We start from the raw sequence: 17,087 nt of genomic DNA on the forward strand, positions 1-17,087 counted from the left end.
TTTTTATTGCTCATAGCATCTGAAAACAGATACCTCATTAGGGCCTTCGATCAACCGGCCATAACATGATGAGGGTAGAGGTGGTCATATCTCTCTACAGTAGACAGCACAACAACGATAGGATAACAAGAGTTGCGGTTCTAGTTGTTTGATTTAATGAGATTAAACTAACCGCAAACTTTGCGAAATATGGCGAGATGCCGTTTCTGATCCAATTCTTCCTGTCCTTTTTGAAGCTTACGCACCCGTCTTTGATGTTTCTTGATGAATCCATCATCAAGTCATCAATGACTTCCTTTGCACGGGCATCAACTTGCATTCAAAATACTTGCAAATGTCCTAAAAACAATTCGTTTTCTTTAACAATTTGTTATGCTTTTCGCTGTTTCCTTGGATGTTCCGCGGTTATTTATCTTCTATAAGTATGTTTACTAAACACTGAACGAAGCAACAACTAGCCTTGAAAACTAATCCATAGTTTCGAATAGTATGTGCTGAGGGCTCTACACCCTTGGGAGAGAGCACAGCCATAAAAGCTCCATTCACATGTACAATCAGGATGTCAGTCATAGGACTATCATCTTTATCTTTGGTCAGGCGATTAATAACACTTAGTGTTACTAAAGACGCTTCTACTTGTCCCCTTTTTGTTGTACAGTTGACTCTATTTGGAGATATTTCGAGCCTTGAAGTCCTCTGTTCTTAAAGACCATCCCTCATCTTGTGAACAAGGTTCTGATTGTGCTGGAGAATTGTTCGCACTCTCTTCACACATCGCTTGGAAATTCTCAAAGGCCTTTTGAAAAGTCAGTAAAGTTTGTCTTTGTCAGTGCGGAACTTGATGCACTTTAATCTGAGAAACTGATATGCGTCTCCTGTACTCTTGCTTTTCATCTCTTCGGAGTACCGAATAATCGGCGAACAAGTGGCTTCCAACTTGTGAAGCTTGCAATGTGTTGAGATGTGCTTTATCACAAGTGTTCCTTTGCCGGGGTAAATCGGACAGATGTTATTTGGCATTTTCATCATTAGCGTTTTTATTGCTCATAGCATCTGAAAACAGATACCTCGTTAGGGCCTTCGATCAACCGGCCATAACATGATGAGGGTAGAAGTGGTCATATCTCTCTACAGTAGACAACACAACAACGATAGGACAACAAGAGTTGCGGCTCTAGCTGTTTGATTTAATGAGATAAAACTAACCGCAAACTTTGCGAAATATGGCGAGATGCCGTTTCTGATCCAATTCTTCCTGTCCTTTTTGAAGCTTACGCACCCGTCTTTGATGTTTCTTGATGAATCCATCATCAAGTCATCAATGACTTCCTTTGCACGGGCATCAACTTGCATTCAAAATACTTGCAAATGTCCTAAAAACAATTTGTTTTCTTTAACAATTTGTATGCTTTTCGCTGTTTCCTTGGATGTTCCGCGGTTATTTATCTTCTATAAGTATGTTTACTAAACACTGAACGAAGCAACAACTAGCCTTGAAAACTAATCCATAGTTTCGAATAGTATGTGCTTAGGGCTCTATACCCTTGGGAGAGAGCACAGCCATAAAAGCTTCATTCACATGTACAATCAGGATGTCAGTCATAGGACTATCATCTTTATCTTTGGTCAGGCGATTAATAACACTTGGTGTTACTAAAGGGGCTTCTACTTGTCCCCTTTTTGTTGTACAGTTGCCTCTATTTGCGAGATTTTTCGAGCCGTGAAGTCCGCTCGTTAAGACCATCCCTCATCTTGTGAACAAGGTACTGATTGTTCTGGAGAATTTTTCGAACTCTCTTCACACATCGCTTGGAAATTCTCAAAGGCCTTTTGAAAAGTCAGTAAAGTTTGTCTTTGTCAGTGCGGAACTTGATGCACTTTAATCTGAGAAACTGATATGCGTCTCCTGTACTCATGCTTTTCATCTCTTCGTAGTACCGAATAATCGGCGAATAAGTGGCTTCCAACTTGTGAAGCTTACAATGTGTTGAGATGTGCTTTTTTACAAGTGTTCCTTTGCCGGGGTAAATTGGACAGATGTTTTTGGCATTTTCGTCATTAGCGTTTGTATTGCTCATAGCATCTGAAAACAGATACCTCATTAGGGCCTTCAATCAACCGGCCATAACATGATGAGGGTAGGAGTGGTCATATCTCTCTACAGTAGACAACACAACAACGATAGGACAACAAGAGTTGCGGTTCTAACTGTTTGATTTAATGAGATCAAACTAACCGCAAACTTTGCGAAATATGGCGTGATGCCATTTCTGATCCAATTCTTCCTGTCCTTTTTGAAGCCTACGCACCCGTCTTTGATGTTTCTTGTTGAATCCATCATCAAGTCATCAATGACTTCCTTTGTACGGGCATCAACTTGCATTCAAAATACTTGCAAATGTCCTAAAAACAAATTGTTTTCTTTAACAATTTGTTATGCTTTTCGCTGTTTCCTTGGATGTTCCGCGGTCTTTTATCTTTTGTAAGTATGTTTACTAAACACTCAACGAAGCAACAACTAGCCTTCAAAACTAATCCATAGTTTCGAATAGTTCGTGCTGCGGGCTCTACACCCTTGGGAGAGAGCCCAGCCATAAAAGCTCCATTCACTTGTACAGTCAGGATGTCAGTCATAGGACTATCATCTTTATCTTTTGTCAGGCGGTTAATAACACTTAGTGTTACTAAAGGGGCTTCTACTTGTCCCCTTTTTGTTGTACAGTTGCCTCTATTTGCGAGATTTTTCGAGCCGTGAAGTCCGCTCGTTAAGACCATCCCTCATCTTGTGAACAAGGTACTGATTGTTCTGGAGAATTTTTCGAACTCTCTTCACACATCGCTTGGAAATTCTCAAAGGCCTTTTGAAAAGTCAGTAAAGTTTGTCTTTCTCAGTGCGGAACTTGATGCTTTTTTTCCGAGAAACTGATATGCGTCTCCTGTACTCATGCTTTTCATCTCTTCGTAGTACCGAGTAATCGGCGAACAAGTGGCTTCCAACTTGTGAAGCTTGCAATGTATTGAGATGTGCTTTATTACAAGTGTTCCTTTGCCGGGGTAAATTGGACAGATGTCTTTTGGCATTTTCATCATTAGCGTTTTTATTGCTCATAGCATCTGAAAACAGATATCTCATTAGGGCCTTCGATCAACCGGCCATAACATGATGAGGGTAGAGGTGGTCATATCTCTCTACAGTAGACAACACAACAACGATAGGACAACAAGAGTTGCGGTTCTAGCTGTTTGATTTAATGAGATCAAACTAACCGCAAACTTTGCGAAATATGGCGAGATGCCGTTTCTGATCCAATTCTTCCTGTCCTTTTTGAAGCTTACGCACCCGTCTTTGATGTTTCTTGATGAATCCATCATCAAGTCATCAATGACTTCCTTTGCACGGGCATCAACTTGCATTCAAAATACTTGCAAATCTCCTAAAAACAATTTGTTTTCTTTAACAATTTGTTATGCTTTTCGCTGTTTCCTTGGATGTTCCGTTGTTTTTATCTTTTGTAAGTATGTTTACTAAACATTGAACGAAGCAACAACTAGCCTTCAAAACTAATCCATAGTTTCGAATAGTATGTGCTGCGGGCTCTACACCCTTGGGAGAGAGCCCAGCCATAAAAGCTCCATTCACATGTACAGTCAGGATGTCAGTCATAGGACTATCATCTTTATCTTTTGTCAGGCGGTTAATAACACTTAGTATTACTAAAGGCGCTTCTACTTGTCCCCTTTTTGTGGTACAGTTGCCTCTATTTGGAGATATTTCGAGCCGTGAAGTCCTCCGCTCTTAAAGACCATCCCTCATCTTGTGAACAAGGTACTGATTGTACTGGAGAATTGTTCGAACTCTCTTCACACATCGCTTGGAAATTCTCAAAGGCCTTTTGAAAAGTCAGTAAAGTTTCGCTTTTTCAGTGCGGAACTTGATGCTTTTTTTTCTGAGAAATTGATATGCGTCTCCTGTACTCATGCCTTTCATCTCTTCGTAGTACCGAATAATTGGCGAACAAGTGGCTTCCAATTTGTGAAGCTTACAATGTGTTGAGATGTGCTTTTTTACAAGTGTTCCTTTGCCGGGGTAAATTGGACAGATGTTTTTGGCATTTTCATCATTAGCGTTTATATTGCTCATGGCATCTGAACACAGATACCTCATTAGGGCCTTCGATCAACGGGCCATAACATGATGAGGTTAGAAGTGGCTATATCTCTCTACAGTAGACAACACAACAACGATAGGACAAGAGGAGTTGCGTTTCTAACTGTTTGATTTAATGAGATCAAATTAACCGCAAACTTTGCGAAATATGGCAAGAGGCTATTTTTGATCCGATTAGTCCTGTCCTGTTTGAAGCTTGCGCACCCGTCTGTGATGTCTCTTGATGAATCCATCTGTTTTCTTTGTTTTCTTTAACAATTTGTTATGGCAGTTACTAATAACACTTACTGTTACTAAAGGCGCTTCTACTTGTCCCCTTTTTGTTATACAGTTGCCTCTATTTGGAGATATTTTGAGCAGTGAAGTCCTCGGCTCTTAAAGACCATCCCTCATCTTGTGAATAGGGTACTGATTGTACTGGAGAATTGTTCGAACTCTCTTCACACATCGCTAGGAAATTCTCAAAGGCCTTTTGAAAAGTCAGTAAAGTTTGTCTTTGTCAGTGCGGAATTTGATGCATTTTTTTCTGAGAAACTGATATGCGTCTCCTGTACTCATGCTTTTCATCTCTTCGTAGTACCAAATAATCGGCGAACAAGTGGCTTCCAACTTGTGAAGCTTACAATGTGTTGAGATGTGCTTTATTACAAGTGTTCCTTTGCCGGGGTAAATTGGACAGATGTTTTTGGCATTTTCATCATTAGCGTTTGTATTGTCCATGGCATCGGAACACATACCTCATTAGGGCCTTCGATCAACGGGCCATAACATGATGAGGGTAGAAGTGGTCATATCTCTCTACAGTAGACAACACAGCAACGATAGGACAACAAGAGTTGCGGTTCTAACTGTTTGATTTAATGAGATCAAATTAACCGCAAACTTTGCGAAATATGGCAAGAGGCTATTTTTGATCCGATTAGTCCTGTCCTGTTTGAAGCTTGCGCACCCGTCTGTGATGTCTCTTGATGAATCCATCATCAGGTCATCAATGACTTCCTTTGCACGGGCATCAAATTGCATTCAAAATACTTGCAAATGTCCTAAAAACAATTTGTTTTCTTGAACAATTTGTTATGGTTTTCGCTGTTTTCTTGGATGTTCCGCGGTTTTTTATCTTTTGTAAATATGTTTACTAAACACTGAACGAAGCAACAACTAGCCTTCAAAACTGATCCATAGTTTCGATTAGTATGTGCTGAGGGCTCTACACCCTTGGGAGTGAACCCAGCCATAAAAGCTCCATTCACATGTACAGTCAGGATGTCATTCATAGGAGTATTATCTTTATCTTTTGTCAGGCGGTTAATAACACTTACTGTTACTAAAGGCGCTTTTACTTGTCCCCTGTTTGTTGTGCAGTTGTCTCTATTTGGAGATATTTCGAGCCGTGAAGTCCTCCGCTCTTAAAGACCATCCCTCATCTTGTGAACAAGGTACTGATTGTACTGGAGAATTGTTCGAACTCTCTTCACACATCGCTTGGAAGTTCTCAAAGGCCTTTTGAAAAGTCAGTAAAGTTTGTCTTTGTCAGTGCGGAACTTGATGCATTTTTTTCTGAGAAACTGATATGCGTCTCCTGTACTCATGCTTTTCATCTCATCGTAGTACCAAATAATCGGCGAACAAGTGGCTTCCAACTTGTGAAGCTTACAATGTGTTGAGATGTGCTTTTTTACAAGTGTTCCTTTGCCGGGGTAAATTGGACAGATGGTTTTGGCATTTTCATCATTAGCGTTTGTATTGCTCATGGCGTCTGAACACATATACCTCATTAGAGCCTTCGATCAACGGGCCATAACATGATGAGGGTAGAAGTGGTCATATCTCTCTACAGTAGACAACACAGCAACGATAGGACAACAAGAGTTGTGGTTCTAACTGTTTGATTTTAATGAGATCAAATTAACCGCAAACTTTGCGAAATATGGCAAGAGGCTATTTTTGATCAGATTAGTCCTGTCCTGTTTGAAGCTTGCGCACCCGTCTGTGATGTCTCTTGATGAATCCATCATCAGGTCATCAATGACTTCCTTTGCTCGGGCATCAACTTGCATTCAAAATACTTGCAAATGTCCTAAAAACAATTTGTTTTCTTTAACAATTTGTTATGGTTTTCGCTGTTTCCTTGGATGTTCCGCGGTTTTTTATCTTTTGTAAATATGTTTACTAAACACTGAACGAAGCAACAACTAGCCTTCAAAACTAATCCATAGTTTCGATTAGTATGTGCTGAGGGCTCTACACCCTTGGGAGTGAACCCAGCCATAAAAGCTCCATTCACATGTACAGTCAGGATGTCAGTCATAGGACTATTATCTTTATCTTTTGTCAGGCGGTTAATAACACTTACTGTTACTAAAGGTGCTTCTACTTGTCCCCTTTTTGTTGTACAGTTGCCTCTATTTGGAGATATTTCGAGCCGTGATGTCCTCCGCTCTTGAAGACCATCCCTCATCTTGTGAACAAGGTACTGATTGTACTGGAGAATTTTCGAACTCTCTTCACACATCGCTTGGAAATTCTCAAAGGCCTTTTGAAAAGTCAGTAAAGTTTGTCTTTGTTAGTGCGGAACTTGATGCACTTTTTTCTGAGAAACTGATATGCGTCTCCTGTACTCATGCTTTTCATCTCTTCGTTGTACCGAATAATCGGCGAACAAGTGGCTTCCAACTTGTGAAGCTTACAATGTGTTGAGATGTGCTTTATTACAAGTGTTCCCTTGCCGGGGTAAATTGGACAGATGTTTTTGGCATTTTTATCATTGGGGTTTTTATTGCTCATGGCATCTGAAAACAGATACCTCATTAGGGCCTTCGATCAACTGGCCATAACATGATGAGGGTAGAAGTGGTCATATCTCTCTACAGTAGACAACACAACAACGATAGGACAACAAGAGCTGCGGTTCTAACTGTTTGATTTAATGAGATCAAGTTAACCGCAAACTTTGCGAAATATGGCAAGATGCCATTTTTGACCCGATTAGTCCTGTCCTTTTTGAAGCTTGCGCACCCGTCTGTGATGTTTGTTGATGAATCCATCATCAGGTCATCAATGAATTCCTTTGCACGGGCATCAACTTGCATTCAAAATACTTGCAAATGTTCTAAAAACAATTTGTTTTCTTTAACTATTTATGCTTTCGCTGTTTCCTTGGATGTTCCGCGGTTATTTATCTTTTGTAAGTATGTTTACTAAACACCGAACGAAGCAACAACTAACCTTCAAAACTAATCCATAGTTGCGGTTCTAGCTGTTTGATTTAATGAGACTGACTTTCTGATAATTGATGAGGTTTTTGAGATCATACTTCATCGTTTGTTCACAATATTCTGTGTAACTGTTGTCTTCCTCGAGCATTGCTGCTCTCATTTCCTGACTACTAGTGATACGAAGCAATAAATAATTTGTTTTATCAGCAATTTTTACCTTGTCGAGCCGTTACGGCGCGGAAGAAATTGCAAAGGGGGTCGCACTATCAGGTCCTTACGTTCAACGTAGGGACTGTCTTCAGGGGCAATTCCCTCAGGCAGTCCCGATTTTACCTTAGATAGAATCAAAACGATTCAGAGTTCAAAAACTCAACTCAAGATCAACTTCAGTTTAGACAAAAATTTAAGACTTTCAGTCAAGTGCTTCTCAGCTCTTTCATCAGTAGCCTAATTGTTGCGATAAACTTATTAAATAGTTTCAGAAAATGCAAATGGAGCCGGCAATGGGCACTACTGGAAACACTGGCGATGCGGAAACAGTTCCCCCTTAACTTCGATATCATGATATGACTCCAGTAGCGAAACCAGACAACAAAAGACTGGCAAGTGTTCTCAGTCGCGTTAGTGAAAATGGTCTACAAACTGAAGAGGAAACAATCAAGCTTATCAATAATGCTGCCCACAAAGCAATCGCGAGCTCGATCCCAACTATAGTCTCCCAACTGAGAAGTGAACTGCAAACGACCATCAGTGCAGCTGTGGCCGAAGCGATAGCGGCCCTGAAGAAAGACCTACTCAATGAAGTCAACGAAAATCTTGTCTTCGCCGAACAACGCAGTGACCTGAAAACATTATGTGAATCAGAACAGCTGGAGAACTATAACCGTCGAGACAACTTGAAGATATTCGGTCTTGAAGAAGACACCAGAACTGACGAGACAGGAAGAATGATTGGCGAAAAACCTGAACAGACTATCACAAAAGTAGTTGAGGTTGCGAACGCTATTGGCGCGACTGTTGACCCAGTTGATATCTCCATAGCACATAGACTACCTGGACGAAGAACACCACGAGCAGTGATTGTCAAATTCTCAATGAGGATTGCAAAAACAAGTATTCTGATGAACAAGACGAAGCTGAGAAATGACGTACATAGAAATGAAGTAAAAAATATTTGAAGATATCACTGCAGCAAGAGCCAATTTTCTGAAGCTACTCAAGGCTGACACCAGAATAAATTCAGCATGGACAAGAGATGGAAACATCAGCTATATTGTTACTGGAGATAAAAGAACTTACCGTATTCAAAACTTATTTGAAGGAGGCATCGATATGGGATATTCAATGGATGTGATGAGCTGTTTTCGAGGGTATCAACAAGGAGCCGAAGGATAAAAACGCAGAAAAACCTAAAAGTGCTATTAAAGATGATATATCTGTTTTACATTTAAATATCAGATCGCTCAAACCTCATGTAGAAAAGTTGGAAGCTCTAGTTCTAAGTCCTGAATCTCCGCCTGATATTTTATGTTTAACGGAAACTTGGCTCACCGACAACGACAATTTTGAATCCCACCTGGTGACAGGATATAACCAATACATTGTTAAAAACCGAACTACATCGCATTGGGGCGTTATGATTCAAATAAGATCTACTTGCTCTCTTGTGAAACAAAACGATCACAGTTTTGACGAAGCAATTTTTGCAGATGTCTCAGTGAAAGGCTACACATTCAAACTGGTAGTCATATATAATAAGCCAGGATCAAGTAAAATGGAATTTCACAATACTCTAGAAGATTTTTTAGAGAATACATCAATAGCCAATCAACCTACTGTTATATGCGGCGATATCAATATAGATATATTAGCAAATAATTGCTCACAAGAGACTACACCGAATTAATCCAGTCCTTCCGATGTAGTCTGTACCCAGATGAACCAACACGACTCACAGAAACATCAGCAACATGCCTTGACCATTTCATTTGTCGCGATGTACCGATAAAATATTTCAATGTTTTTCAGCATGAAACAATATCTGATCATTAACCTGTTTTGATCAAATGGGACATCGATAAATGTTCTACTGACTCTAGACCTTGTCGTAACACTTCCTTCCTTAAATCCAAAAAGACTATAGAAAAGTTTCAAGAAGAACTATATGAAAGCTTTAATGGCATAAGCGCCTCATTTTTTGGATCAGCGGAAGTAAATGAAAGCTTTGCAATCTTCAAACGTACGTTTGAAGATGTGTTGAATAAATTTTCTCCCCTTAGGGAACCACAAGTAAGAAAAGAAAAACCACTATGGTTCTCAAAAACATTAAAAAACCTTCGAACAAAACAAAACCTAGCGCATAAAAGATGGAAACAAAATCCACATGAGCCATGCTTTCTGTCTAAGTTTAAAGAACTTCGAACGAAGTTCGAGCAAGCCGTAAAAACCTCTAAAAAACAGTATTACTGGAACAAATTTAAATCCTGCGTCGGAGATTCAAGACAAACTTATAAGTTACTTAATGAACTCAACGGTAAAAATAAAACACAGTTACATTTACCATCACTGCAAACCTGCAGAGAAAATGGCGGCAGCCCAACAGATAATGACTTAGCCGAAAGCCTTAATCATTACGTCACAAATGTGGCAAAAGAGCTGACAAGAAAGTTACCAACCATCAAACTACCCAAAATCACTTCGGTACAGCACTCCATGTATCTATATGGAACAACAGCATTAAACAGAAATAAAGCACATTATTGACAGTCTTGACAACAAGTTCTCGTCAGGTGATGATAATATTAGTAACGCTATCGTAAAGGCTTCAAGTTCGGTTATTGTACCATTTCTTTCTCATCTAATTAATCAGTCTTTTTGCCATGGATGTTTTCCCTCCGAATTATGCAAAGCAAAAGTTCTGCCGTTTCATGAAGATGGATCGAAACTTTTAGAAAGTAATTACAGGCCCATCTCAATATTGGTGACTTGGAGTAAAATATTCGAAAAGGCTATGTATAACCGAGTTTATACGTATCTTGAACGTTTTAACCTTCTGTTTATCAATCAGTATGGCTTTCGACAGAAACATAGCACTATCGATGCATTAGTAGAACTAACTAAGAGAAAATTAGAACCGAACAATCAAAAGATATACATAGTTTTTTCTTAGATCTCAAAAAGGCATTCGATACTATCAACCATGATTTTCTCCTTCTAAAATTAGAAAAATATGGTTTACGAGGAAAATGTTCTGAATGGTTCAAGTCATACCTCAGTCAACGCACCCAGCGTGTGCAGGCTAATGGAGTGAAGTCATCATGGGCAAAAATAGACTGTGGAGTGCCGCAAGGCTCCATCCTAGGGCCTTTACTTTTCATAGTTTATATCAATGATCTACCACTGTCATGCAAGCTAACAGAAGTACTCCTCTTTGCTGATGATACTAACATAACCGCCATCAATTGCACAGACGCGGAAGTTCAAACTGACTTAGATAACCTTAAAACCTGGCTAGATGCTAATAAATTAATACTGAATGTCCAAATGACTGTACATATGGAAATAAGAAAAAGGGCTTCCAACGATGATAAATGTTTTAAGTTCAATAACCAAGATATACACCAAACTCAGTGCTGTAAATATCTAGGAATGTTTGTAGATGCTGATTTATCGTTCAAAAGTCATATTGAGTATGTTAGGAAAAGGTTGGGAAAACAATGTGGGATAATATGTAAACTGCGGCATTACGTGCCGAGAGCGCAATTGATAAATTGTTACCGGTCAAATATTGGACCAATGATTCAATATGGTGTTCTTGTCTATGGCTGCGCGAGCATGAGAAACCTCATGCCAATTTTAATATCCCAAAAGAAAATATTAAAGTTATCCATTTTCGTTGCCGCCGCGAAAGCTGCGACATATTTCTGAAAAACAACTTACTTACAGTATTTGAACTAAATATCTATGAGCTACCTAAATTTGTTCTTAAATCAGTTAAACGCATGCATTCCCAAGGCTACTTAAATGAGATGTTTAGGTTTAAGGAGGGAGGCAGAGAAACCAGGCTTTCAGAAGTCGGGTTGCTCTACATGCCCTCGTGTAAACGAAAACAGCAACGCTCATCTATAATTTACCGAGCAGCCAAATTATTTAATGTCCTTAAGTCATGCGCAGCTATCCCTCCTGACATTACCTGTTTGCCTTTTTCTAGAATCTCTTCAATTTATCACAGTTGAAAAACAACAATTCTTAAACAAAATCAAGATTTAGTGGATGCTATCTATAAAAATTTTTTCCAAAAATTTGGAAGTTTCTGGGCTCTGGATAAATGCTACCAGATATGTATTTTGGGCTTCCAATTCTGGGTTTAAAAAATGACCGTCCAAAACCTTCTAGTTTACGAGATATGACGATTTTTTTTTGATTTTTCAAAATTTTTCGAAAAAACTTAGAAAGTTGGTTTCTATAAAACTGGTATTAGCAGGAGGGCATCGATCCCGTGGCAATGAGGAGAAGCTGAGGGTATTGAATACCAGGGAGAAATCTCGAAAAACTTTGAAAAATTCAAAAATTTGAAAACTTTGAAAAATGCAAAAAGTCGAAAATTAATAGAACCTTAAAATTTATAACTGTCTTAAATATCGGTGAATTGATAGGGTGGACGTTAAGAGAATTGGATGATCCCGATGTCCATCCTCTCCATACTGTGCTAAAATGATTGCTCTAGCGAACTAATTTTGATGTGAATTGTAATTGTTGGAGAAATTTATTCTTTGTTTTTTTTTCTTTCATCACAATCAGTCCAGCTGATCTACCTCGCCAGTGCTCAAATAGAGCTGACGATTTTCAATCATGAAGTCAGCCAAATTGCTCAAATCTTGTTGAGTTGAGCTACAAGGCTGATCTTCCACAATTATAGGAGTTGATCTCTAAAGAGCAACCACACCAACTCAAAGTACCTTACCAATAGCGGAGGAGGGCTACCATTTTCATCGTCTGAAGATGTGATGTGAGCAGGTACAGCCACGGGTTTGACACGCCGGACCTGAATGACCTGATCACTCGTGTCTTTATCATCTGCACTAGCCTGGAACCAGTGAGATGTAATTTGACCTTGGGGATAGAAGTAAAGTATCTCAATCTAACCTCTGATTCCAGTATCTCATCCTCTGGTGACTGTGCAGACCGCCAGTTTGACCACTTATGGCCAGTGATTAAATATTCGTTGTTGTCACGAAACAACTAGTTCCCTTTTATCGCAGCAGGGAGAAGCGAACAAATTCAAAGCTTCAGGAACTCCATCGGCAGATGAAGATACATCTGCTAGAAGCCTGAATACATGGCCGGATTCGCCTTTACCAGGACGAATTTATCGCTCTGCACTGTCTGCGAGGCAACTTCTCGCGTGCTGGTACCAACTGAAGTTTACCAATTTCAGATTTGGTCCTTTAGCAATTTTGGATAGGAAAAATTCAAGTTTCTCACCTGTTGGACCTGCATCTGTAGCAGTGTCTCTCTTCCGCATTGACTAAAATGTAGTCAATGTAAGTTCATTGGATGTTTCGCGGTTTTTTGACTTTGTACAATAAGACCCTGGACACTGAACTGCCTGCAACTGACTTGAACCATGCTGACTTTACCCAGCAACCCAAGCCGAGTGGCCGACAAGAGCCGCATCGTGTTGGCCTCTATGCACATAGTTTCTCGATAGCTGTCGCTTTGGTATGCAGGAGCACTCTTGCCGTTTCTGTAGGTTGAATTACGCGAGCTACCAGCAACATCATCAAGTCATCAATGATTTCCTTTGCACAGGCATCAACTTTCTTTCAACATATACCATGCAACTAAGTCCACGATGAGCCCCACATTGTGCAATGACACCCGGGTGCGATCATATAGCAGCTTCAACGCCACTGAGAATGAATGTATTTGATTTACTCCCGAGTCGTCGGCGGAAGTTCAACAGATGTAACTGGTGTGTCTAGACCTTTGAGCTCTGCCTCTCAATGCAGCTCTGGATCCCTCAGTGTGCAAGGCAGTCTTGAACACATCTTTTCTGCCCCAGATTTACGTCTTCTGCTTTCAATGCTTAACCTCCAATAAAGGTTATGTGAGACCTCCCGGTTTCTTTCTGTGAGTCAGTAATCTCTTATATAGCTTGCCCAAGGCTATATCAGTACTCATATGTCAAGGTTACTTGTACTGCAATTTAATGCATTTTCTGGACTAATTTCAAAAAAGGTGTTTTTACTTAGTTTTTTGGCCAAAAACTATCACCCAGTTGTAATTTTTGGCCAAGCAGCAGGTTTTTGGCATCAACAATTGGGTCAAAAATTTAAAAAAATTAATTTCAATTTTTTCAAAACCTTACTCATTTTTTATCACTCGCGTGCATTACTAGCTACTTATATGACCGATTGGACTTTACAGAAAATTAATAACTCAATTGGGTTAACAGTAAAATCTTTAAGTAAAATCTTTAGTCACATCTTTAGGAACTCTTGTGACCCCCACTTTCTTTCGATGGTAGACAATTTTTATCATGCCGGTCATATGTCACAAGTCAACTTTTTCCGAGAGAAAGTCAAAAATCACGAAAAAAATGCCAAAAATCACGACTTCTATGCGCGCTATACTCCTATCTGTGTTTGATCGCAAGCAAAAATTTCAAAAAATTGCAAGCGGCGGGATGACTTTTGTAAGAAAGTTGCGTTTTTGACCCCCATCCGTTAATATCTCTTCTCAGAAGCATTTTTGGGAGATGTGAGCTAAAGAACTCATCATTTTGTTGCCATTTCGGGGTCGCAATCAAAGTATCATCAAAAGTTACCGTCAGGGTTCCGAGATCGTAAAAGTTTTTGCACCCGGGATTCTTATTTAAAGAATGCTATCTGGCAGGGCCACTAACCCGCCATCTTGGGGAAAACTTGTTATTTTGTGTGTGAACGCGACCACCAAGGGGTAGCTAAACCTTTTTTATGACTTCGACACTCTTTGTTGTCATAAAATATTAGTGAATATTTGACTTAGCTCACTTTTAAAGAAGTTGTTGTCCTATCACTTAGTATCATCAATGACCGGTCTGATTGTTTGCTAATGAGGCTTTAAAAAGCTTAATTAATAGTTGGATTCCATAGCTGGCAATTTTCATTACGTTGTCAGTACTTTTTCTCTAAAATTCGGAGGGAATTTTTCATTTTTGCAATTTTTTGTTCTTTGTTGTCTTATTCTTTAAATTTTTTAGAGACAGGTCTAGACGATTGCAAGTGGGCTTAATTTTGATAGGTTTAATTGTTTCTGTTCAATTCTTAGCTTTCTTTGACTTTGATACTACTTAATTTCAAGGAAAATTACCGAATTTTTGAGTTTTGTGAGTAAATTTATTGTCTTATCTTTTAGTATCGTTATTGCCCTGTCTCCTTGGTTACTAAGATAGTTTTAATTTATTCAAATTGTCTTATCATTTCATAGCTATTGCTTTCTGTGACTTATATGCTGTTCATTACTGCTGAAAAATATATTTCTGTTGGTATTTGTTGTATTGTCTTATACTCTAGTCTCGTTAATTAATGACAGGTTTCATCGGTTGCCAATAAGGTTTCAGTCATTCGAAGTAATTTCATCAGTCGGTAGCTTTTGCCGTCTCTTTCTTTAACACTATTTCTCTTTAAAGTTAGCAAGCTTGTTTGCAAAAATTTGTAATTTTTTGATGTATCATTGAATATCATTAGTGACAGGTTTCATTGACATTTAACGATAGTTTGCTAATGAGAAATACGGGATTAAAATTAGTTGCTTGAGACCGTAGAAGTTATAATTTCTGACCTGGACTTCAAAATATTTAAATTGATTTTTAGTCTGGTTGTTTAAGTTGTTTTTGTTGTTCTAGAGGTCTTGTTGCTTAGTCTCATTAGTATCAAAACTAATAATTCGCATTGGCTTTCTAACGCGGTTTAAATCATTGTCAGGTCACGTTAATTGAATTCCTTGGATTGTTGGTGAAGACTTGTCCTTATAGGTTTTTTCAATTCGCTTTACCTTTCGATCACGCTTTTCGTTTTACGTAAGTCACGTGTTTCACGCTTACCTTGTGACTCACCTCACTCGTTGTTTCAACTGAATTGCATTTGATTCTTTCGCGCATTGAATGACGCAATGTAGTGAATACCGTCAATGTCACGAGAGCAGAATCAAAAACGGGATAAAGTCTGGTCATTAATTTAATGCTTTAGGTTATCAAAGTTCATTAGAGCGATTGCTAGCTGATAAATTAAAGCTGGATAACTTTAGGATTAAAAGGTGAATTAAGTATAGTATTTTAATCTAACAAACATCACAACGAATTAGAACACTTTTTGAAACTTAGGAAAAAATTTCTTCGTTTTCTCTTGCCGGCTATGTTTACTTCTTGTAAGGGAAAATTACTCGCGCTAACTGGAGCCATTAAATTAGAAACCTTCATGAAATCCTTCATCACAAGAGCTTTTTATTGCTCTCAAACGAAGGTTGTTGCAATGATACCCATCAGTCGCCCACCTCGGCGCACCCCCACCCCGCTGCGCCCATCTCACGCCCCTTAATTGAGCTAAAGCTAGCCTCACTAAACCGTAACTGGCTACTGACGAAGCCAACCGCTCGCCAATTCGCCCGACGTTATTCGGTTATGTTAAATTGAAGCTGTGATTTACTCAGTTTTGACCGATGAGTTGCGTCATAACAACACATCTGAAAACAATAGACTTCGCTAAACTCCCTCATTTCAGTTTTAAGGGCATTTACCACTCACGGTAGTTCGAATGGAAGCACATCTGCTTGTTGATGTATATGTGGCAAGTCATGGGGTGACATCAATGAGTTGTGTGTTAAGGAGACCAGCTGTACAGTGCCTCTAGTGAGGAGCAGGTGAGTAAGCTGTTGCTGGATGGAGTGAGACACATTGAGCTGGATGTGTGGGATGGGCCAGATGGGGAGCCAGAGGTCTACCATGGGTACACCTCCACTTCCAAAGTGAAACTGCTCCCCCTTCTACACAGTATCAGGGACACCGCCTTCCTCACGTCTCTATATCCTGGTGAGGCAGGCTAAATGAGATTGGGGGGATAGAGGCCTCAAGTTCTGTTTAGTTACAATCGGTGGTGATCTTGAACTAGTTGTCAAAAGCGTAGATGGTATTGCTGTTTCTAATCTCAATTTCCAATCGATGTTTCTAATCTCAATGGCTCTCTCTAACTTATAGCAAAGTAATAGTCATGCGCCTAGCAAGAACGTGAGATTCATGAGCTTGTTTAGATGATTAATAGTCGCCGTCAACCTCTCGAAGGCTCTCGTAAAGGAGTTCTCCTTTTTTACAATCTTTATTTTTTTAAAGATCCTTTCACACTTTCTCTTTGATGTCAGCGAGAAGTCAATTTAGCGTAGTGAGTTTAGTCAAACTAGACTTGTAAGGGTAGAGAAAAAGCGACTAATTTCAAGGCGTGAAATTTGTCAATCTGCTTTTAAAGTCGAGCAAGAAATTGGTGTTTAAACAAATTTCAGGTTGAGAGATTTTTTTTCACTTGCGGAAATTTGGCTTCTATTGCGGAAACTTCACTTGCGGAAATTTGGAAAAGTGCTTTGTTATGTTTTTGCTGTGGATTTTCCGCGAGTACACTACTACAGGAAATACTTATGTTCCGATAACAACTATTTGCGTTCTTTGAATTAAT

The 17,087-nt window shown here is 39.3% G+C and overlaps 2 protein-coding genes across 4 annotated transcripts in view; one reads left to right on the forward strand and one right to left on the reverse strand.

Annotated features, from left to right (window-relative positions):
- The window catches only part of LOC142351238 (116 kDa U5 small nuclear ribonucleoprotein component-like), a 664,445-nt gene that overhangs the window by 527,271 nt on the left and 120,087 nt on the right, over positions 1 to 17,087 (reverse strand). The window lies entirely within an intron of this gene.
- The window catches only part of LOC142351237 (uncharacterized), a 427,767-nt gene that overhangs the window by 132,538 nt on the left and 278,142 nt on the right, over positions 1 to 17,087 (forward strand). For 2 of the 3 annotated variants that reach the window (XM_075403377.1, XM_075403379.1), the window contains one exon: positions 16,250 to 16,453. The exons of the other annotated variant lie outside the window; for it this stretch is intronic. In XM_075403377.1, coding sequence (XP_075259492.1) covers positions 16,250 to 16,453 — 204 coding nt within the window. The remainder of the gene's footprint in view (positions 1 to 16,249; positions 16,454 to 17,087) is intronic. 3 annotated transcript variants of the gene reach the window in all.

Source organism: Convolutriloba macropyga, chromosome 12 (genome assembly GCF_964194025.1).
Source record: "Convolutriloba macropyga chromosome 12, txConMacr16.3, whole genome shotgun sequence".
Lineage (NCBI taxonomy): Eukaryota > Metazoa > Xenacoelomorpha > Acoela > Convolutidae > Convolutriloba > Convolutriloba macropyga.